General features: G+C 48.5%; 1 protein-coding gene across 1 annotated transcript in view; it reads left to right on the top strand.

The window, feature by feature from the left end:
• LOC133345237 (polypeptide N-acetylgalactosaminyltransferase 3-like) overlaps positions 1–23,781 on the top strand; it is a 37,897-nt gene that overhangs the window by 4,438 nt on the left and 9,678 nt on the right. Inside the window, exons 4-12 of the mRNA XM_061555824.1 lie at positions 139–868; positions 4,448–4,704; positions 6,208–6,380; positions 8,225–8,377; positions 15,907–16,141; positions 17,979–18,096; positions 19,768–19,968; positions 20,988–21,119; positions 21,611–21,712. Coding sequence (XP_061411808.1) covers positions 533–868; positions 4,448–4,704; positions 6,208–6,380; positions 8,225–8,377; positions 15,907–16,141; positions 17,979–18,096; positions 19,768–19,968; positions 20,988–21,119; positions 21,611–21,712 — 1,707 coding nt within the window. The 5' untranslated portion in view covers positions 139–532. The remainder of the gene's footprint in view (positions 1–138; positions 869–4,447; positions 4,705–6,207; positions 6,381–8,224; positions 8,378–15,906; positions 16,142–17,978; positions 18,097–19,767; positions 19,969–20,987; positions 21,120–21,610; positions 21,713–23,781) is intronic.

Genomic DNA, 23,781 nt, shown 5'->3' with positions numbered 1-23,781 from the left:
AGGAGCTCCGCGCGCGCCTTTAGCTTCAGCGCGAGCGATGCAATCTTTGCAGGCTGATTGCGAGGATTGCGAACCGAAGACGCGCGTTTAAGTGATGGATTTGGTTCATTAATCGCACGCTGTATTTCTGCGAGACAGCCTGCTCCGGGTTTCGGGGTGCACGCCGTGGGATGAGGACGCCGACTGACCCGCAGTGAGAGCGCAACTCAGCGCCCTCTCTTTGGCTCCCGACGCCAGCCGAAGATCCTTTCATCACTCCCTGCATCCGTCACCTACGTCCATCCATCTCAACACCCATTCATCACCTCTGTCTATCTGTCCGCCTCTGCCATTCTTCCATCCATCTGTCCATCGCCTCCGTCCACCTATCCATTAATCCCTCTCGTCAGTCACGTCCATCCATTTAACCATCGCTCTCTCCCTCCGTCTCCCCACCGCAACCATCTCTCCCTCGCTAGCCATCTCCTGTGGCTGCTGGCTCCGCCGTGGCCGGTCGCCTACCCCCCATCTCTCTCTCTCTCTCGCTGTGGCCATGTACCGCGTGGCCCTGACGGCGCTCCGCCTGCTGCAGGCGAGACGAGCCCGGCCCGCGACCGCGTGGCGCGCCGCCGCTCTGCTCGCTCTGCTGCTGCTCGCCGCGCTCGTGCTGCGCGCCGACGTCTCGCGCCGCTCTCCGCGCCTCCTCCTGCCCCTCCCCGTCGCCACGCCGTCGGGCGGAGGGTCCGAGCTGCTCCAGGTGCAGCCCGAAGACCTGCCGGGGAACGGGGACCTCGAGGGCGCCGCGGACGACGCGGAGGGCAATCCCGGGGCTCCAGCGCGCGTGGGAGCCGTGCCGCGCCTGCAGATTAGGGCCCCCGCCAAGAAGCAGGTACGGGAAACCCTCTCTGCATGCCGCGAGTTCTGGTTTCGCGAGCTTCGCTTTTTCGCGTTCTAATTCCCTATTCGCGAACCGCTGGACTCCAGTAGTCGCGAGTGTGCCGAGTGGCAGATCACCGAGTCGGGCGTGCGGTCCATTAAAAAAGAACGCGAATGTCATCAGGGAAAGTGTTGCGGCGAGCGCTTCCCAGAGTGCTACATTAAAACAACTGTGCGGCGTTGTTATCACCTCACGAGGAGTCCTCGCGAATTCTTCACAATCACTACCACTTTTATCGTCGTCAAATCATCATCAAAGGTAATAAAACAACACGGCATTCTTCATAACGAATTATTGATGTATTGTAGTCATTGTTATTCAACATTTACCCCCCATGTTAACTCGTACCCTGGAACGTAACCCCGTTATCCCCATTGCAACAAGGTTTCTGCATTCGCGAATGCTGCACCCGCGAGCGTTTTTAAGAACGTAACTAACGCGGTTAGAGAGGGTTCGCTGTATTATACGTGTGGAGGTGTGCGCGCCACGACCACTCGCCTACGCTAATTCAATACGGTCTCCATCCTATATGGGCGTTGTTCATTAACGCCCAGCCTATGCCGTGCATGTGCTATTTACTATTTTTATTTTACCAGGTAAGGCCCACCGAGCTACTCTATAGCTCTTTTTTGCAGAAGCATCTTGGCCATCACAAATGATAGCTCAACGAAGTGGCTTATCGCGTGGAAATATGAGAGCAGGCTAATCCTCTAAACGCGTGTTTCTAATTGTGGAGGGGGGAAACCCGGAGGATCCGGAGAAAAATCCACGCGACCACGGGGAGAGAAACATGAAAACAGTAAATATACAGGCGTCATGGTCGGGATCGAACCTACAATCTCCTGCATACCAGGCGAGGTAGTTAACATCTTTCTGGATGCGGGCTTGCAACGCCGCGCGGGTCAAATGGTGGGGGTTATTTGACCTCTTCGTCACCTGGTGCTGGTCGGTAAATGGCAAGAGTGCACTGAAGACGTGGGGACATATAAAGTCCAGTACAACGGTTGATTTAGCGTCACTGCTACCTGTTGCCCAACATATACAATTACAGTACACTTTGGATGTACAGTACTGTATTGGACACACTGAAAACGGGGTTCGCGTTGGTGGTGTTGCAACTCGCTGACCCGCCCATACTCGACATCTTCATAGGTCATCGGATGCCTCCTGCAGTCTAAATAAAGATTCTGATTATGAAAAAAAGAAAAACCTTAAATGGGGTTTCGGCAGGACGGTGATGGAGGATGGACCAGGCTGGTGACTGAATGACAGCCTCGGGGAAGGAGGGAACGCGCCAAAGAAGATGACGCACGGCAGAAGGGGGAGCGACGCGATTAGTTCGCGTGCAAGTTGTGGATTCGAACGTGGCATCGCGTGACAATGACAGCTGGCGACGGCGTGGCTCGGACCTTTATCCGGCAGCGGATAGATCGTGGTGGGCACGATGATGATGATGATGCTGGTCGCGTATGTATATTTGCAACTGTATCTTACTTAGAATGATGTGCGCAGAGTGGAGATGCGATTTACAGGGATAGCTTAAGCACACGCACTTGCTTAATAAGACAGTCGGTCATAAAGGATGAGGAAAAAAGGGCTTGCGTATCGACTGAATCAATCGTGGTAATGACATACAAGCACGGATAACCTTCGGAGGAGGAGGAGGGGGGAGGGGGTCCAGATTACGTTGGCAGCAGCAGGAGAAGGAGTGAACCCCACCGCGTGAAGGTTGACTTGAGATTTTTGGCTGGAGACCTCGGTTGGTGAATCAGGGGAGCGCGCGGAGCAGAGCGAGGGGGCAATGGAGGGAGGGGAGAGGTACGCGGTGGGGAGGGGCGAGTCTGTGGGGCATCTTGAAGACGGTGAGAGCTATCCCGCATCTCCGATTAGCGCGCTTGGCTACGTACGGTGCGAAAGAAGTTCAACGTACGTTGCCATTGGACGTGGGTGGTCGACGTGGAGGCGGGATGAGGCTCACCCCCAACCCGGGCTTTCACTGCGTTGTTGTTGTTGTTGTTGCTGTTGTTGTTGTTGTTGCGTGCTGCCTACTATCCGAATATTGCGCATTGCCCCGCAGAGCCGAGTGCAGTCCGTAATTCCGTGCGCACTAATGATCAATTATGTAATAATTATTATCCGACAAGATCCGGCAGCTCTGCGCGTAATTTATTCAGAACGTGGGTCCCAACAGCCGCAGCAGCCGCCTCACGCTGGCTACAGATCCATTTTTGAGGACACGGTAATTGCTGCTGTCGTTAATTCTCATTTATATGTGTTTTTTTGTATCGCCTTTCTCACCGAATTGCGCCAAGGATTTGTCTTTGTGTTGACCTAGTTGCGTAAAAAGTTGCTCGTCCTAAAAAGAAGGCACTATTCTATTCATGGCGCGTACACCACGACGTTTTTGACCTACCTCTGATCGTGTGGATTTTCTTACTTTTTGTTTTTCACGCTTTTATTTAACTCTGTCTGTCTGTTATTGTTGTTGTCATATTCTCAAATCTTGTAACTCAATTTTAACCCACTTATCTATTTGGTGTCGACTGCAAACTTGGTTTACTGTACTTATGGCACACTGATGACAATACTATATTCTATATATAAAAAAAATACATTCGTTTTTATATGTTGTGTTTCGGCTTGGGTCTAATTGTCCACGGTCAACTCACGTTGGCTGTAAATCACCACTGCCCCTTACGTTATCACAAGCTTTGGGGCCACTTCCTAGAGTCGTGGAGTTCTGCCATTTCGAGTACGGTACATTTCATTAAAGCGTGTTTAAAAAAAGTTTTTTTAAATATTATTTATTTTTGTTCATCACGAAATAACCTGACGAACGCGTACCCTACGTTGGCATGAAACAGTGAGATGGTTGCAAAGCTTGCGCATCGACGTGAACCGGTGGGGTGCAGTGGTCGTGCAGTGGTTAGGACTGTTCTACCAACCCGGCCGCCTGGGTTCAACTCCCGGCCACGGCTAACATCAGTGGCCAGTGAAGTCTTTCCGATGCACTTCTGCGGCCGTCTGGAACGTTCTTCCTTTCGATATTAGGAAACCACTAGAGCTAGGCATTTAAAATCTAGATTGAAAAAACACATTTCTTTCCAACTGATTTTTGCGTTCAGTTTGTTTTCCTTCCTCCGCACCTCCGATTAGCACGATTGGCCACATACGGTGTGAAAGAAGTTCAACACACATACATCTGTACCAGTTGTGGAGTACCTATTTACCAACAAACATACACTGACCAGCGTGGTGAAGTGTGGTCAAAAAGCCTGCCTGACCTGCACAACATAGGGAGGCATTCATCCGACAAAGGGCTGCAAGCGAGCGAGCGAGCAAATGCATATCTGCACCTTTACCTTTGAGCGTCGCATTATTGTAATAGTTTCGGCTTTCCCGACATACCGCACAACTGGAGAGGCCCTGCTCCCCACATGGCTTTGTGACCTTTTACACGTCCACTGCGAATGACCCGTGCGTGATCGCCGGCGCTGGTTTCTCTCTTTCTTGCCTCCGGACGACGAGTAGGCGAACGAAGCGAGGAGCTCTCAGCCCTGCAGCCGCTCTGACCACTACGGCCCCGACGAGCTGAAGCCTCACCTGGGGAGGCCCTCGCAGGACCCGCTGGCGCCCGGCGCCCGCGGGGCCGCGGTCCGTCTCGGGGCACTGTCGCCCGACGAGCTGGACGAGAAGGAGCGAGGCTTTGCCAAGCACTGCTTCAACGTGTTCGTCAGCGACCGCATCTCCCTCCACAGGGACCTGGGGCCCGACACGCGTCCGCCCGAGTGAGACTTCAGGGCGGGTTTATGGGCTTCGAAGGCCTTCTTCCTCTGCCCTTTGATTATCTGTCTAAAATACGAAATCACGTTTCGCTTCTTTTGTCCATCTGTGAGTCAGTATGTTACTTGAGTCGCTCTCTTGGGTAGTTTTCCATTATATTTGGTTAGATCGCCGTGCATATAAATGAGTCGTTAAACCCACCACCACCACCATCACCTGACAGCCAGTTAGTAAGGTTTGTCATGTTAACAAAACGTGCCAATTAGTTACTACTTAGCACACCGGTGTTGTGTTGGAGAGTAAACTCACAATATGTACAATTCGAGTACGACGTTTCACTAGTAATTACAACCAGCCTCATCAGGTGACAGCCTACGTGTTAAACTGATGAGTTTTCATCACAGAAAGCAAGCCTTTGTGATTTGCAAATGGTTGGTGAAATTGGTAAACTAAAACGAGTTTTATACTCAACTATGTAGATTGAAAACTAATTTCTTTAGAATTGCTTTCTATGTTTAGTTGTCCTTCCCCGCACCTCCGATTAGCACGGTTGGGTACTTACGGTGTGAAAGAAATTCCCCGTACACACATACCGCCCTCACATGCAACAATGGAGTCTGCCAAATATTTCTGGCATTTGGCACATATACAGTAGATGCTGGATATAAGCACACCTCATAAAAGCACGTCTCTGACACGAGCAACACGTGCTTACATTACACTGGTGGGGGGTGTTAAAGGGCAACTTCTGATACAAGCACACTTCTTCAGATATAAACACACTTTGCCTTGGTCCCAAGAAGTGTGCTTACATGCAGCCTCTGCTGTATATCACTTGTCTAGAGCAGACAATGGTGATTGCTGTTTTCTTCTCGCGAGTCCAGGGGTCGACAACAGAAACAACAAGAAGAGTCATTCTTTTTAATTCAGTAAAACACATATTTCAAGAGCCGCAATGCACTGTGTGGTGAATACGAGACGGCGAGTCCTTAATAAATAACTTCACGAAGCAGTCCTTAAAGAGTCGCAGGCGGCTCCAGAGCCGCAGGTAGCCGACCCCTGCACATGGTTAACTGGAATTCCATGACCAGGGGTCGGCAACCAACATAACAAGAACAGAATTTTTTGTGGAATTTCGAGGTCCGCCCTTAAACGGGCCGCATGCGGCTCCGAAGCCGCAGGTCGCCGACCCCTGCGCTCATGCCTCATATTCCATGAGTGGGGGGCAGTTCACCACTGGTGCAGTCTTCTTGGTTCTTTCGGTAAAGTCACGTAGAATGGAAATAATAAAATAATAATAATTGTTTTATAATGTTTTATTTTATTATTTTATTATTTACATTCTACGTGACTTTACCGAAAGAACCAAGAAGATGAATCCCTGCAATCACGAAAGCTTTAAATCGAAATCACTGGCGCAGTATTACGAAAGTCCAAGCTCAGAGTTGGTACCACAAAATCCACAGTCCTCTACCCTCCTCCTCCTTCTATGCCCCCTCCATGGCCAGGTGCGTGCAGCAGAGATTCCCGCGGTCGCCGCCGCTGCCCACGACGAGCGTGATCGTGGTGTTCCACAACGAGGCGTGGAGCACGCTGCTGCGGACCGTGTACAGCGTGCTCCACACGGCTCCCGCACTGCTGCTCGTCGAACTGCTGCTGGTGGACGATGCCAGCACGGAAGGTGGCAGCGAGGGGCGCGTGCCGGGTGGCCACCGCGGCTTCGTTTCCTCTGGGTCCCTTACGGTTTTTTCGCCCTCCGCATTTAGAATCGACGTGCGTTGAGAGAATTTGGCTGCGTTTCGATTTAAAGCTTTCGTGACTGCAGGGATTCATCTTCTTGGTTCTTTCGGTAAAGTCACGTAGAAGGGAAGTAAGAAAATAATAAAAATAAAACATAATAAAATAAAATTCTCACTTTTTTCTTACTTTTTTCTTACTCGATTAGCTGAGCCTTCTTATCTGGGAGTTTGTTGAAGGATCTCAAAGTTATGTGGAATCCATCCCCGTAGAGGCGGTTAAATTTCGATTTCAAGGTTTCGTGACTGCAGGGATTCATCTTCTTGGTTCCTTCGGTAAAGTCACGTAGAAGGGAAATAATAAAATAATAACGTCGTGAGAATTATTTTATGATGTTTTATTTTTATTATTTATTATTTCCCTTCTACGTGACTTTTCCCGAAAGAACCAAGAAGAAGAATTTGGCTGATAAAAAAAAATGTCCACGCGAATAAAGCCACCAATATTGGGCTGTCATTTGTGTGCCAGGTCACTTCTGAAAAAGAGTTATATAGCTCAATGGGCCTTTCCTGATAAAATAAAATTTGTTAATATAGTTATTTACTCACTGATTACTTCATGGGTCGTCGGTAAACTCGGAGGTGGCACGTGAAGAGCAATCGCAGCCATAGAAAGAGGTGTTTTGGATGTGGTATGCCGGGGGTGGAAATAATTTCTGTGTCGCTGATCCAGACAAGCACGGATGAAATGAATCCCTGATTGTAAGGATTCACCACGCCCTGTCATTCGATGCATTGTTGTTTGGGTGGCGATTCGTTTATAGAATCACGTGGATTTTATTTTATTTTATTTCACACGTGTTCGTTTTTTATTTAATCCGTCTCGTTGTAGCATTTTGTCCACTCCGTTATCCTAAATGTAATGACAAGATATCATTTGCATGTCATGTACTACAGTCATAAATCATCTTACGGGAGTGTTGGCACATTAGTTAGCGTGCTGTGCTTTGAACCCAGCATACCGAGTATCAGCAGCGAGTGACATTTCGAACCGGTCCTGGCACCCCCTTCACCAATCCGTGATGTATGGTAAAAACAAACCCATATAACAGGCTTGGCTTGAGTAGACCTTCATCCGGCAGTGGATTTAGAAAGGCCTGCAAAACATTTTCAGAGACACAATTCGATGCATTTATTGTGAGAGTGAGAATCGATTGATGTTGATAAAAGAAAAACATCAGCTTGATGATTAATTTGCTAATATTATGATGTTACTGATCTGGCATAGTGATGCAAATGATGATGCAAATGATGATGCAGATAGCCACGGTGGCGAGATGTTAACTACCTCGCCTGGTATACATGAGGTCGTTGGTTCGATCCCGACCCTGACACCTGTATATTTGGGGTTTGCATGTTCTCCCGTGGTCGCGTGGATTTTTCTCCTGGTAATCTGTTTTTCCCTCCACATTTAGAATCAACACGCGTTCAGAGTATTTGGCATTTATACATTTCCACATGATGATAAGCCACTTCGTTGAGCACACATTTGTGGCCAGGTCACTTCTTAAAACGAGCTATATAGCTCAGTGGGCCTTACCTGTTAAAAAAAAAACACGTAGTTCAGTTTTAGTTTATGATAAATCGCAAACAATGATGGACATACATTGATATTGATTTCATCTTATGATGATGACAATGATATTGGCGATGGTTATCCATCGTTACGACGGTGATTATCACCATGCTGCTGCTGTCGTGTGCCTCCGTGCTCGTGCGTGTGTGGCAGATCACCTGGGCGCGCGTCTGGAGGAACACGTCTCTCACCTGGGCGGCCTGGTGCGCGTGCTGCGCCAGCGTCCGCGCCGCGGCTTAACGGCCGCGCGGCTGCTGGGCTCCCGTGAGGCTCGCGGAGACGTCCTCACCTTCCTGGATGCGCACTGTGAGCCGCCGCCGCGACACCACCACTGTGTCTGCCGCACACAAGCGACGCGCAACACAACAATAGCGTTAGGATAATTGTTTTTTTACCCTTCTATCTGGCAACAAAAACTGACACCTTTTTACAAGGAGTCATGTTTGCATAGACCGCAATACCTGCAGTCATAAATACAAACAAAAGACATAACTCTGATAATGTGCACTTATCAAAGTTATGTCTTTTGTTTGTATTTATGACTGCAGGTATTGCGGTCTATGCAAACATGACTCCTTGTAAAAAGGTGTCAGTTTTTGTTGCCAGATAGAAGGGTAAAAACCCAATTATCATATTTTTACTGGCAAATGAGGTTCCCATAGAATAGCGTTAGGATTTATGGAGCAGGTGTGTAACATCATTGCACGCGTTTACTCGTGCGCCATCGTGCAAACTCCGACCCTGTCCGTCCAGTGCTCTTCGAGCTGCGTTGGCATCCGTTCGCTGAACGAATATTTGCGTAAGTGCTTGCCGCAAATGAACAAAAATACCTTGCTGATATCGTCAAGGACCGTAAACCATCACGCGAACTCCGGTCATCTTCACAGCAGCGACTTTTGGCTAGCCATCGAACAAAGATGTTTGCTGCCTGTAACGCTCTTCCTTCTGATATTAGAGAGCCACTGAAGCTGTATACTTTAAAATCATCTAGATTTAAAACTCATCTCTTTCGAATTCATTCATATTTTTTGTTTGTTGTCCTTCCCCCACACTTCTAATTAGCACGGTTGGCTACGTACAGTACGAAAGAAGTTCAACATACATACATTCTCAAGTTGACTCTTTTCTAATTGTCTAATTGTATATTTATATAGAGTACTTTCACTCAAGGCGCTCGACATACCTTACAAGGCGATGACAGCACGGAATGATGTACGTGACAGGCGCGTGCTACAATGGTTGAGGAATGAGCGAGAGCAATAGAGTTGCGCTTAGGGATCACGAATGGCCAGGGGAGGGACGGGAAGGTGTGGAGGGGCGACTGGAAGGAAGAGAATGGGCAATAAAGAAGAGGTGAGGCTTTAGGAGAGGAATGGGAGGCGGTTTAGGAGGGGGACTGCTTTCATGTTCAGGTGAAGTTTATTCCAGTGGCGGGGTGCAAGGAGGGAGAAGGACCGAAAAACTGGGATTGGGCACAGCGAGAAGGAGGGACGGAAAGAGACAGGCCGACGATTTCAAGTTTCAAGTTTCATTTATTAGGTATAGCCCTGTGAGCCATTCGGCTCTTGAATCGGGTGCAACCGCAACAAAAAAACATGAACAAGAAAACATCTTAAAGTGACTATGTGCAAACAGAAAATCCAAGAAAAGACAGCAAAATATTGCAGAAAAATCACCGTACACCAACCCTGTGCAAATATCCCAGTGGGATGCAAGTCAAACAACAACAACCACAAGACAACTTAGATTAAGGCCATCAGTCTAACTCTGTACTACAACAAACAAACATGGCCAAACCTAAAAACTTTTCAAAAATCACCAAAATAAAGCCATAAAAGCAATGAAACAGTGATCATAGGAACTATGACCGAATTTTCACAATAAACGACATAAACAACATGTACCACCAAACTCTGCAGCCATAACTGGCTGCATGAGTCACTCCACAACAGCAGGAGCATCAATCGGAGTGTCAACATTTTTCAATGCACCTTTAAGATCAGCACACTAAATCAAAACACAGATCATACTTTGCAGCGATCATCCGGAGCGAAACATCGTATTTTAGGCCACTGAATTGCAGTGGCAGCTAGGGGTGTACAACTCCTCTACGATTGGGAACGAAGAGGAAATTGTAAGGAGATGAGAGAGGCAAGATGAGGTGGGGCAAGGCCATTCAGAAATTTGAAGGCTAGCGTCAGGTATTTGAAAAGACAGCGGTGTAGTAACTGGGAAGCCAATGGAGTTGAAGGGGGAGGAGAGGCGAAGTGTAAGAATTAAAGGGGAGATTGAAAATAACTGGTGTTGAAGCATTTTGAATTTGTTGGAGGGAAGTGATGAGAGAGGCAGGGAGACCGAGTAGAAGATAATTGCAGGAGTGCAGAGGGGTAAAGATCAAATAATGAACCAGGGGTTTGACAGCAGAAATTTAAGTGAGAGGGCGGATTTTCCTGATGAAAGCGACAGATGCGAGTTGTAGCGGTGATGTGGGAGAAAAAAGTGAGGGAAAAGTCAAAAGTATGTAGAACTTCTTTCGCACCGTACGTAGCGAACCATGATAATTAATCGGAGCTGCGGGGTAAGGACAACAAACAAAAAATATATAGTTTTCAATCTATATTTAAAAGTGCATCCCTACAGTGGCTTCCTAAAATCGGAAGGAAGAGCGTTCCAGACGGCCGCAGTAGCGCATCTGAAAGCGCTCGATGCGGTGACCGTCTTTGTTCAGCGACTAGACAAAAAGAAAAATAGGTGACACCTTAGGTTAATGGCAGAGGAAACAGGTGAGAGAGACTTGACTTTTAAACAACTTTTATTGCCGCCAGCAGCAACAGCACTGGAGGCGATTCCGATATGAAATACACAGTCGCCAGCAAATAAACGCTATAAATCCACGCGCTGTGGCGCTAAATGCAGCGTGCACAACACGAAAGAAAAGTCACGTGGTGGTGGTGATTGTCATCGCGCACGCCACGGTGACGAGCGTGAACACGCAGGTGAGAGAGAGGAGTGAATGAGATGGTTTAGACGGGAGGAGGAGAGCGAGAGGCCGGAAAGAAAATGTTAACTTTAAACATGTAAACTTTCTAAATGTAGACTCAGTGCTTCACGTGCACAATGATGCAGGGGATCTGAACAGCTCATTCTCACAAAGCGCGATGTATTTTGGGAGTATGTGTTTTAAATACATATATTTAAAGGGTTATTATCAGCCTTTTCGTCAGTCTCGGGGGTCGTCTGACTGCACTAAATCCACGTGTGGGTCGGTGAAGGGTGCCCCGAGGTCCAAATAAAATATCCCTAGCCAGTCATGTTACCCATTTCCAATTATCAAACTCACGTGGCCCGGTTTCCACCGCGTAACCGCTCCACCTCGACGAAGCATTTACACAACTACAGACTCGTACAAGTCCAGTCGTTGTCTTTACCAACAAAAAAAAACAACACAAGACAGTATGTAATGCACCTGACAGAGAAAACACCAGAGTCAAAAATCTGAATTTGGTTGTACAGCATCTCTGTAGACTTCTAATGGGATCCAGCGCACCAACTGCACGTGCGGCCCGTGCTCCGAATTGCCTGTCTGGCAGGCAGCGCGCGTGAGCGCATGCTAATGCTGTGCGACCCACGCAGCATTACACAATAGATGCATCGAATTGACTGCAAAAATTAGGCCACACTCATCCACTTTCAAAGATTGTACGAGGCAAAATAAACTAAATAGCACTTATCCTGAATGGGAATAAAAAATGTTTATTTATAATGGAGGAATCCGATGAGCTGTAAAGCTCTTTTTCATAGATGTTCAGAAGGGGCGGGTCAGAATGTTACAACAACAAACAGTACAAAAACACGATAGTAGTGTAGAGTATAGGAAAGGTAAACAAATCACTTAAAAATATACAAATACAACTAAATAATGTTTGATCTTACCAGGTAAACCCAACTGAGTTATTAGCTTATTTTCAGAAGCGACCTGCCCAGCAATGATAGCTCAACGAAGTGGCTTTTCGCGTGGAATTTTATAGCAGCAAATAATCTAAACGCGTGTTTCTAAATGTGGAGGGGAAAACCCGGTGGACCCAAAGAAAAAATCCACATGACCACGGGGAGAAAATGCAAGCTCTAAATATACAGGTGTCAGGGTTGGGATTGAACCCACAACCTCCTCTATTCCATGCGACATAAATAACATCTCGCCACCGTCACGCGGATTTTTTTCTCTGGGTCCACGGGTTTTCCCCTCCACATTTAGAAACATGCGTTTAGATTATTTGCTGCTGTAAACTTCCACACGATAAGCCACTTCGTTGAGCTATCATTTGTGGTCAGGTTGCTTCTGAATATAGCGTAGTGGGCCTTGCCTGTTAATATAAAAATAGTTTAATATCGATTTAAAGCTTTCGTGACTGCAGGGATTCATCTTCTTGGTTCTTTCGGTAAAGTCACGTAGAAGGGAAATAATAAAATAATAACAATAAAACATAATAAAATACAATTCTCACGACGTTTCGGCCTTCTACGTGACTTTACCGAAAGAAGCAAGAAGAATAGTTTAATAGTTTTTTAGTTTAGTGGTGAATGATATCTGAATTGATCTTGTGCTCTTCCCACCAGATTAACCAATTCCCAAATGGTGAAATATGCTCAATTACCATGACCAACGCGGTGTGGGGGAGGCCTTCATCCAGCAGTGGATATACAAAGGGCTGTTAATTGTTACTACTATTATTATCTTGTAGAGACACATCAAGATGTGTGTCGCAGGATGTCTGAAAAGAGGTTAAGTGTGGCAGTTGCATATTTTGTTTACGGCACGAGGCACTTTCAGGTGCTATGGATCACTGTTGATATCCAGGGAGTGACACTCACTTTATCGACCAGCATTCAAGCACATATCTTTTCCAATTGTAAGACAACAATGGTACTCTTAAGTAGTAAAACGTTTCTCTATGAACATCTGTATGCAATTATGTGGAGTGTAACGATTTCGAACTTCACGTGGCTTCAGCCAGACATCAAACTCAGGGCCTCCGGCTATCTGGAGCATTATACAAAGACATAATAATAATAATACCGGTGCACTTATTGACTTTGCCACAAAGGCAAATATCCTCCATGATAGCCTTCATGGACTGTTGGGGCAAGAGTGGTTAGGGAGCACCTATGAAGGCTGGCACGGCAAACGAGGAGGTAGGTGGGTAGCCAGCACCACGTCTGGCCGCCTTTGTCTCCGCAGTGGCGATGTTCACACACCTCACCGGGTACTCATTTGAGGCTGAGTCGACCAAGGGGAGGCCCAGGACCAGTTCACACAATCGTCACTGGTGTTAGCCGTGGGCATTGAATCGAACTCGGCACACTACCGATCCCCACTAGTCAACCTTAACCACACACAAACACACACGTGCAAAAAAAATTTGGAATGAAAATTAGAATTCATTCGTACGACCCCTTTGCCCGTTTTTAATCAGATCCAGTGCGTATTGTACACGCGCGCGCATCTACGGGCAAGTTGCACTGACCTGTCATGAGTGCATTGATGCATTGCAGGGTTATAATTTCCCATAATTGCTTAAATTTTTTCTAAATGATTGGGAGAATCGGAGGGGGCGGGGGGGTAGTGTATTTATTGTGTACGAAACACACGTTGTGCATGCTCGCAAATACCACTAGATGGTGATAGAGCCCCCCTCTCGCCTGTGGAAAGCCTCAAAGTAGCAAGCCCACCCGGTGTGAAGTATAAGGACAGCCTTCTTCTTTTTGTACGGCTGATGTAGATGCAGAGCAAGAACGACAATCTCACATTCAGGTGGTCAAGCCAGATAACCACATCAGGGGTATCGCTGTGATGTCTCCTTCATATTTGTGGATCGGGCATTGCGTCGTTATAAGTTGTGTAGTCTTGTTCTGGATGGCCACAGTCGCACACTGGAGAGTTTTCAATTTCCATTTGTGCTTCAGGTATCGTCCGCATCTGCCATAGTTTGTTTTTTGATTCCAAAGAACACAGGATGAGATGTTACTATCCTTTGTGCAAGCACTTCCAAGAGTTCATGAACAGTGAGCCTGGTGAAATTTGGGGAGCGCATCGTCAGTAGTGACCCTTTGGTTCCTAGGGTGTTTCGGCCTTTCATACTATACACCCTCCCCAAAGGCGGCCAGCGACAGGGTGATCAATCCTACGCTTGCGTCCCATTCCCAATTAGTCATAGGAGTTGCCTTGTTGTTGGTAGCCACAGTCGCACACTGGAGAGTTTTCAATTTCCATTTGTGCTTCAGGTATCGTCCGCATCTGCCATAGTTTGTGCAGTGAATGCGGTTCATGGTGTGCAGTAACGATGCATCAATCCCTCAATGCCAATTCCTAAGCTCATCCTGCATGCCTTGAATTGTTGCGCCGTATGTAAAGAGTTCACATCTTCCCCCTCTAGCCACTGGAGGTGACTGCATTCCCTACGGGAGAACAAAAAATAACCCATTTGTGCATCGAAGTGCGGCGGTGAATTGTGAGGATTCATGAAATTGTCAGAGGATGGGGTGGGGGGTTGATTGGTACGGCGCTGGGAATTGTGATTAGTCATACAAATAACAGGCAGAGTGTCTGTGCAATGACATACATTAAATATTGCATCAGTAATGCCCTTTATTTTAAAAAGCCTGAGTAGCAACACCATCCATGATGAGCGGTCTGCATTGCCATGTTTGGCCAGGTTCCATTAATGAGTGCCAAGCAACTCATTAATGGGAACGCCTAGAGAAAAGTCACGCATGTGAGAGGACTACACCCAAAGCTCCACACAGATGCATGCACGTACTGTGCTGTAATCTCCCGGCCACCACCCAGTCCATCGGGAGGAGTTTTTACAAATTTGCGTGATCCGCCAGCACTGGCCTCCTGAGCATTGGGTCGCAGCTGTGCGACACTGCCCGGCTAAAATGAAAATCAGTTGAACTAATGGTTCCCTTTCGAACTGATCAATGTATCCCAGCCGTGTTTGTTTCGCCAAAGTAATACTCCGGCTAGTTTCCATTTCACTGAGTCAGGGTGTGGCCCGTTTATGAAATAATCAAACGTAGCCAGCTAATATGATGTTATGGTTTTGAGCTACCCATGATAGTATTGAGGTCTTTACTTGAGTATAGCCTCCATTCCATTTTGCATCACTTCAGTGATTACTTTCGGTTCTTACGATTACGATACGTGCATAAAATCGTGCGTAAGTGTTGGTTCTTCATGATTTATTAATAGACTAATGATATTTTTAAAACATTATGTATGTACGTATGTTGAAAGTCTTTCCTACCGTATGTAGCCAAAGGCGTTAATCTGAGGTGTGGGCAAAGGACAACAAACTAAACACGAAAAGTAGTTCCAAAAGGGATGAGTTTTCAATTTAGATTTAAAAGTGCATAGCTCCAGTGGCTTCCTATTAACGGAAGGAAGAGAATTCCAGACGGCCGCATAAGCGCATCTGAAAGTGCGTTGCAGTGTTCGATGGTTAGCCAACAGCCGCAGCGAGGATGACCGGAATTCGCGTGATGGTTTATGCTCCTTGACGAGATCGGCAAGGTACTGTGTTCATTTGTGGCAAGCACTTTGTGTGTGATATCATTAGAATAATTAGCTTCTTTTCACACCATAAGCATCTGAGTTATATTTAGTGTCCCCATGTTTTATATCGAATTCGGTGCCCATTGATCTACTTGGGGGGTGGCGGGGGGGGGGCTAGGGGCTATACTTTGACTTCGTTCTCGAAACCTTTGCACCGCCACTTGCCCTGTGGTTTCTATTCGGCGCTTCCTGTTTTCTCCGCGGTCCATGTCGGCGCAAGGCGAGTGTTTCTCCGGCTGGCTGGAGGCCCTGCTGGCGCGTGTGGCCGAGGACCCGCGGCGCGTCGTCAGCCCCGAGATCGTCACCATCGACCTGGACTCGTTCGAGGTGTCGCGCCCGGCCCCGCGCGGCCACGAGCCCAGCCGCGGCAACTTCGACTGGACGCTCACGTTCGGCTGGGAGGCCCTCCCGGAGAGCGAGCGCCGGCGGCGGAAGGACGCCACGGAGCCCATCAAGTGAGGGCCTCGTGAACGCTGGCGGGGGGGTGGTGGTGGTGGGGGGGGGGGCGGCGTGGGCGTCACTCAGGAGTGTGTCGGGCTGTACCGTAGGGCTGTACCATAGGTCCCAGTCTTTTTAAACCGGGTTTGTCCAGATCGGTGAGCTGAAAAATATTTCCACAGACAGCACACCACAGTCTGTTCTCCTATAACGCGTGTTTTCATAACACTAATTGGAAATAATGCGGTGTTTTTTTATAATGCGGATGCGAATTGGATATAACGCGTTTGAGTGAACAGAACTACGTCGCGTGAGTAGGAGTAAGAGGCTGTACGGCTGCCTCGGCGTAACATCATGACACAAGGCGGGATGCTGCTGGATGTTCCGGGATGCTACCCGCGCACCTCAGTCTTTGTTCAGCCTGCGCATGCATCGCACGTGTTATCGCGGACTGTGCTTTACCCTATATTGTTTATTATAATGCAATATTCTTCAGGAACTACAACCGAGTTATAGGAGAAAAGACTGTACCTCTCCCTGTGGCTGCGGATGCTCGTGACACGCCACCTACTTTGGGTTAACCAACGACCTGGAAAAAATATTCAGTGAGAGAATTACATCCTCAGTGTCAGGGACCCTCCCACGACCTCCCACACCCAGTAGTTGTCTAAGCCCCCCCACCCCCCGCCGCGAGGCTTCAGCAGGGACTTGGTACAAGGGAGACGTTTTCGGGCTGTCAGAACAAAATGAAACGAACAGTTCAAAGGTTATGGGAACGGAATGGCATAGCATATGCAAGCCCGCACAGTGGGTTTTTGTTTCTCCATAGTGCCAACCGAATGATCACTGACATGGTGTGCTTGTAATAAATAACGATCATGTAAGGAGGCACTTCGATTCGAATAATAGCCCTTGCGTTTTGGTGAACAGTGGCAACAGGACCCGCTCAGCTGTTCGAGCGATCACGTGCCTTTTTGTTGTTTTGTGCGGGTTAGCACTCTGGGTAATTAAGATTTACGAACTCGGCAGTGGAAATTGTCAGATTGCCTCCAGTCGCCGCTTGTAGGTGCAAGGTGGAGAGAGCTGGGAGGCCATGGTTATTGACATTTTCATGGATTTTGTGCAGCCGTGGGTGGAGGTCGTGAGTCATCTTGAAATTGGTCAATTGTAGTTGGCACTACACACATTTAATCAAAACATGTCAGGCAGGTCACTCACCCCCCGTGCCAAGATAATAAATGTAGTACTTTAAGACGTATTTACTTCATTGACCTCCTAGCCTGTAAACAGCGTGGGGCAGTGGCTCGATAATTCTCACGTTAATGCTACATTCTGCATTTTTTTTAAATAACGACGAGTGTGCACTTTTAATTGTGAACAAGTTCGACAAATCCTGCATACGCATGGATTTTGTAGAATGCATGGATGATGCTTTCAAATGTGTGTTTCGCCTCGCAAGTATTTAATCAGTAGTATGGCAGCCGCTGTCATTGTGAAATGCGTCTTCATATTTGCAAATCGACATTTTGACTGTGGGTTGTCTCTCCGGATTTTTATGCCGATTTGCAATTGGGTTTATAATTATTATTATCATAAAAAAAAATCCCCCAGAATCCCCGAGTCTCATAACTCTTTCTATGGAGGATCCTGCAAAGTCTTTTTTGCGGTAGTTGGCGGTGCAATGCCGATTCGAGAAATGTGTTCGCGACACAATTGTACTGTAAAGTTTACGGATGGACAGACAGACAGACCAGTGCATAGGTGCCTTCACCGTGACTTTGGGAAACGTTAAAGAGCATGGCAAGGGCAGCTGAAAGTGATTGTTGCTCACCCGAATTGTGCCTGTGTCGCCAGGACTCCGACCTTCGCGGGGGGTCTCTTTTCAATCTCCAAAGAGTATTTTGAGTACCTGGGCACCTATGACAATCAGATGGAAATCTGGGGAGGCGAGAACATTGAAATGTCATTCCGGGTGAGTCCACTGTGTCTCTTTCATCTTTATTCTTTCCTCCTTCTTCTTATTTTCCATCTCCAAAGTTGCTTGAACAATGAGAGACATTACTGGCACCGCACGTGTACTTTTGCTGAATTACTCCTGAACGCACTGACATTTCCTTCGTGAAAATTATACCCATTGGCACGGCCACTCGCTGTACTCACTCCATGATTGTCATCATTACTGTGAATCAGCCGTGCTGTGATACTGCTGGGGGACGGCTTCAACGTGTTTCAAACCTGTCTTTACTGCATTGATGAGGAGCAACCAACAAACAGACACCAGTGCACAAGACGTGGACACAAATGAGGCTCCAGTTCACGCGCACTGCGTGCCAATGTTGACAAATGCGGCATCGAACATTGATGGTTCATGACTCGACTTAGGGGAGTACAATTTCTGCCTTGGACATTCCAGTTTCAGGTGACACATCCCAGGTGTTTTTTAAAAATGATAAACCATGAGGCAACAGTAAAAACGCACCAGTGCTGGGCAGTCACCAGACGGCTTCTGTTGGGCAGCCGCTCGTATACCACAAGCTAGAATAGTTTAAACTACCGTCGGGATGATTGTTTTCTACTAAATTGCATTGGTAAATAAAACTGCGTCTGAAGCCGGTTTGAGCAAAACTACGACCCAGGCACTTTTGTACACTTTGTCAACGAAAGAACGCATTGGTAATATACACTTGCATGGTTAAAAGTTTGCGTCAAGGATTTGGCTTTGTCGTAGATCGTGATGAACACCTGATTAATATTATTGTATATTTGTATTAGTATTACTATCACTACAATTTCGCTTATTTCCCCAAGAAAGACTGAGTTGCAGGACTCTCTTTTAAGGAAGGCCCCGCCAAATAATTTCTTCAGGAGGGGTCAATATTACTGTTTGTAATCTCAACTGAGTAATTTTGCTGGTAAATTGCTAGTATTGTTTTGGTCAATACCAGTTACATAGCACTGTTCTTTTCTCTATGGGAGGAAGTCGGATAACGCGGAGGGACCCCATGCAGAACACGGGGAGGACATACACACTCTGCACAGAGTTGGGAATTGAACCCAGCTCCTACTTTGGGGCACGAGTATTATTACTGTGCCAGTCTTCTGGTCCACATATATCTCGAGTCCCTCATTATAACCTGCAGTGAGGAAAATGCATCATATAACTGCTGTGACTGACTGACTGATAGGCAAATTCAGTTTTATTATATAATAATGATAGAAACCCAAGGCAGAGTTTTTAGTGACGCACACCAGCTGAGACATTAATCACGACAGTGTGATAGCAAAGTGGGAAGGATTGTTATTTCTTGTGGCACTGTGTCTGGCGTTGTGCAACCTCCGAGGTACAAACAAAACCATGACAAATCATGGGAATGAGAATATTTCACAATACCAGAAGAGGGAATAACGTCACGTGAATCCATTGTCTTGAGAGCTGTCTTATTATTATTACTACTACAACACATCTGACAAAAACCGGGACAGCAGCTATATCCATCCAGGGAAAAACACCAGGACGGGTGGCAACCCTCGCCATTCTAGATTTGAAGCTTTCGTGACTGCAAAAACCTAAGAATATGAACCCTCGCCATGCCGGCCACCTCGCACTGAGCGTGTGTGTGTGTGCGTGCGGGCCTGCCCCAAGGTGTGGCAGTGCGGCGGGCAGCTGGAGATCGTGCCGTGCTCCGTGGTGGGCCACGTGTTCCGCACCAAGAGCCCACACTCATTCCCGGCCGGCGCCTCCATCATCACGCGCAACCTGGTGCGCGCCGCCGAGGTGTGGATGGACGAGTACCGGCACATCTTCTACCGGCGCAACCGCGAGGCGGCGCGCATAGCCAGCCAGGTACACTGCGCGAGCGCCCTCCGTCATGATGTTTGGTAGTAATCATAACGATGAACTCGGTTTGCTGTGGCGCAATTCGCACAAGGTCCAATGTGTTCTCATTGTCTGCATCGTCGTCATCATTATGTGCTAACCATCTGTAATGAATGGCTCCGACACGGTGTGTAAACTTTAAGTTGTTTATTAATAAATCATCGGTACAGCTTCGATTCTCTCTCCGCGGATGTCCACCCGCTCGGGTGGCTGCGCTGCCCCGCGCTACGTGGCGCTCACCCCGCTCGCCAACACGCCGCTGGCTGGCGGCGCGCTAGGGAGCGGCTGAGCCGCCACGTGGCAAATGGAGGTGGCGAGGCAGCAGCGACGGGGAGCTCCTCTTGATCTTCAAACGCCCCGACCCCTCACGTTGCTGTGCCCCCGGGTTATATTCGCTCCCCGGCGGTTAAGCGCCACCTCTGGCCACGCCCCTCCTGGAACCGTCGGGAACGTTCCAGAGGCTTCCCTGGTGGATCCGCCCCATCACCTTTACCCCAGATGTAATGTCTACTATAGATAAACCATAGACTGTACAAGGTAATGTGTTCGTTTTGTTAGATGAAACATTTTCTCCCTTCCTTTATTTTCATTCGGAAAAGAATGTGGTCAAGCGTGCACCGATTCTCGCTGTTTGCATCGCGACCTATGTAACTGGAACTAAGATCTGTCCTTTGTAATAACATCTGCACTGTCGCAGGACGACACATAAAATCGAACCAAGCAGCTCATTGGGCCCTTCTTGCTGAAATAAACCAAATCTAAATCTGCACTGCTGTCTCAAATAACATCGCAGTCAATAACACTTTCATTTTGTCTTCGGTGGATAGTTGTAGCCGTCATCTCGCATGACGATGTTTGTCCACTCATGATCATCGGTGACTAAAAAATGTCATCAACTTTTTTGGTGAATATTTTCATGACATTTCGTTTGCGAAGGTAACACCAGCTGGACGGCACTGGCCCCCATCTCCCTCCCTCCTTCCCAGGGGGAGTTTGGAGACATCTCGGAGCGACTGCGCCTGCGAGAGCGTCTGCAGTGCAGGAACTTCACGTGGTACCTGAACTCCGTCTACCCCGAAGCCTTCATCCCCGATCTCAACCCGGAGGCGTTTGGAGCGGTGCGTAGACAGGTCGCTAGCAAAACGTAACGTAGTAACGAGTTACTAAAATCCGTCATTGTACACAAACTCATTCTGCATTGCTGTGGGGCGTCGTGAGTTAATGAAAAGCATAAATAACCCTCCATTGTATGTATGTTGAACTTCTTTCGCACCGTACGTGGCCAACAGTGCTAATCGGAGGTGTGCGGGAAGAACAACAAACTAAACACAAAAAGCAGCTCTAAGGAAATTAAGTTTACATTTATAAAACAAGTTTTCAGCACGTGCAGAGAACACGATTTAGCCGTCGGCCTATTGACTTCCCAGACCAATATAATCCAAGCAGCATTTGTGTTCACAAACAAGCAACCAGCAGACATGCGGATGCAAATGCTTCTTTGTAAAATGTGTGTGGTGCAGGCGTAACGTGCGCGCGATTTAAAGAAATTGCCTGCCAGATTACTCAACTCATCGTGAACTTTGTGCCGCGCGGCTCTGCTCGAGTGCAGCTGCTGAACCGAGGGAGAGGCCAGTGCTTGGACACTGGCGGTGAGAGCTCCCAGGGCAAGCCACTCATCCTCTACACCTGCCACGGGATGGGCGGAAACCAGGTGAGATCCCTCGCCCGCCCACCTGCCTGCCTGCCTGCCCGCCCACCCGCCCCTGCTCACACATCCCAGGTGTGAATTTTGCGCAGCACAATACGAAAAGCCATCGCGGTGTTCGTGGAAATCTTCGGAAATTGAATTCGCAAAGGCTCACGAGGTCAAGTGAATGTGTGTATCGGTTGTCAGCCCAAATACGTAGACTTGCTGTGTAGACAGTTAGCGCCAGTTTCTTTCCTATTATTGGGCATATAAATATTATACAGCAGGTTGGTTCACATAGCATCATCTTTATGATGGTTATAGTGCCGCTCCTATTGTGGATGGATGGACAGAGTTCATTCATAAATGCTCGCAACCTTATTTAGAAAGTGCTACAACAAAAACCTATTACTATAAAACACGTATTATTTTTCGATTTAAAGCTTTCGTGACTAATGAAACAGCACACGAGCTTGGAGCATATATATAAGCTGGGCGCATTGACAAAGGAATTTGCATATCAAAAGGAATTTTCCCATAAATATGCTAAATTCCTCTTGATATGCAAATTCCTTTGTCAATGCGCCCAGCTTATATATGTAGTGGTGGTATTGACGTGCGCCGGCAGTGATGGATCACGGGGCGCGGGGTTGGGCACGCGATGTGGGCGTGGCATGGACGCGCGCGCCGGTGGTGAGGCGCGCTCACACAAGCTGGGAAAAGAGGATCGTAGCGAGTGTGCAGTGATTGGTCAGATAAGTGGGTACTCTCAGCGACGTCCGCAGGAGGGGTATAAAGGGGGACGCGCGAGAGCACTCGTGGTCAGTGTTAACCAGTTGAAGACCGAAGACGGGGTGGAGGAGGTAGGGGCCCTGTGTGGCTCGGAGCCGAGACTGGGGGGACCGTAGTCCGACGCCCGTGTGGGTCGGGACGGTGGTACCCAGAGCCGAGACGGGCACCCCGGCTGGGTGTGTCCCGGAAGGCTACAGGGCGTAAGAGCCCGTGTCAGTACAGCTGAGTGGGTGTTAGTCACCCGTGTAGCTGAGTGGGTGTTGGTCACCCGTGTAGCTGAGTGGGTGTTAGTCACCCGTGTAGCTGAGTGGGTGTTGGTCACCCGTGTAGCTGAGTGGGTGTTGGTCACCCGTGTAGCTGAGTGGGTGTTGGTCACCCGTGTAGCTAAGTGGGTGTTGGTCACCCGTGTAACGAAGTTGTAGCTGAGTGGGTGTCCGTCACCCGTGTAGCTAAGTGGGTGTTGGTCACCCGTGTAACGAAGTAGGGTGTTAGTCATCCGTGTAACTACAAGTTGGTGAAAATAAAGAGTGTGCTACCCGTGAAGTCGTCTCCTGCCGAGTTACTACTTTACAACTGGCGTCAGAAGTAAACCTGTCTTCAAGGAGAATGGACACAAGGAAGACTTCTCGTTCCCACGTGCAAGACCGGGGAGACGACGACGTACCGGTGACACCACCCTCGGGAGGAGAGGACGAGGAGTTGCCACCGATGCAGCACTTCGCGGAAATGGCCGATGCTCCGCCCGCCTCCGACACCAGCCTGCAGGACGCACACTCCCGCCTGGCGGAGTTGCTGCTCGCCGCCGCTGCGATCTTGGCGGAGATCTCCGTTCCAGTGGCCGGTGGAACGCCTGCGGGGTTGGAAGAGGCGGCGCGACTGGAGGGTTCCCGCCATAAGGCGTTTCGCGCCAAAAGTTTGGGAGTTGGCGCCATTTTTGAGGGTCCGCCTCCGGTTGGCGGGAAACGCGGACACCACGTGGCCAGAGGTCTCCACACAGCGCAGCCCGCGTCATCGGCGAGCGCCGGAGCTCTCCATTTTGCGCCTGCAGAGGGAGCCGACATTTTCTACAACCACAGCGGCGCGCGGGAAAATCGTTCCAACGACGACGACGACGATCGAGTTCTCCAGCAACGATTGCCCGCGCTGTCGGTGTTCAAGGCGGACGGGGGCGACTGGGGAGCCTTCCAGCGACGGTTCATCGCGCATCAAGAAATGTCGGGGTGGTCCGACACCACTGCCCTGCGCGCGCTGCCAGCGATGCTCGACGACGACGCGCTTGCGGCCTTCACGTCTGCCCCGAG

Source organism: Lethenteron reissneri, chromosome 21 (genome assembly GCF_015708825.2).
Source record: "Lethenteron reissneri isolate LAM-NWPU_2019-01 chromosome 21, ASM1570882v1, whole genome shotgun sequence".
Taxonomy (NCBI): domain Eukaryota; kingdom Metazoa; phylum Chordata; class Hyperoartia; order Petromyzontiformes; family Petromyzontidae; genus Lethenteron; species Lethenteron reissneri.
This window is presented reverse-complemented; position numbering and strand designations above follow the sequence as displayed.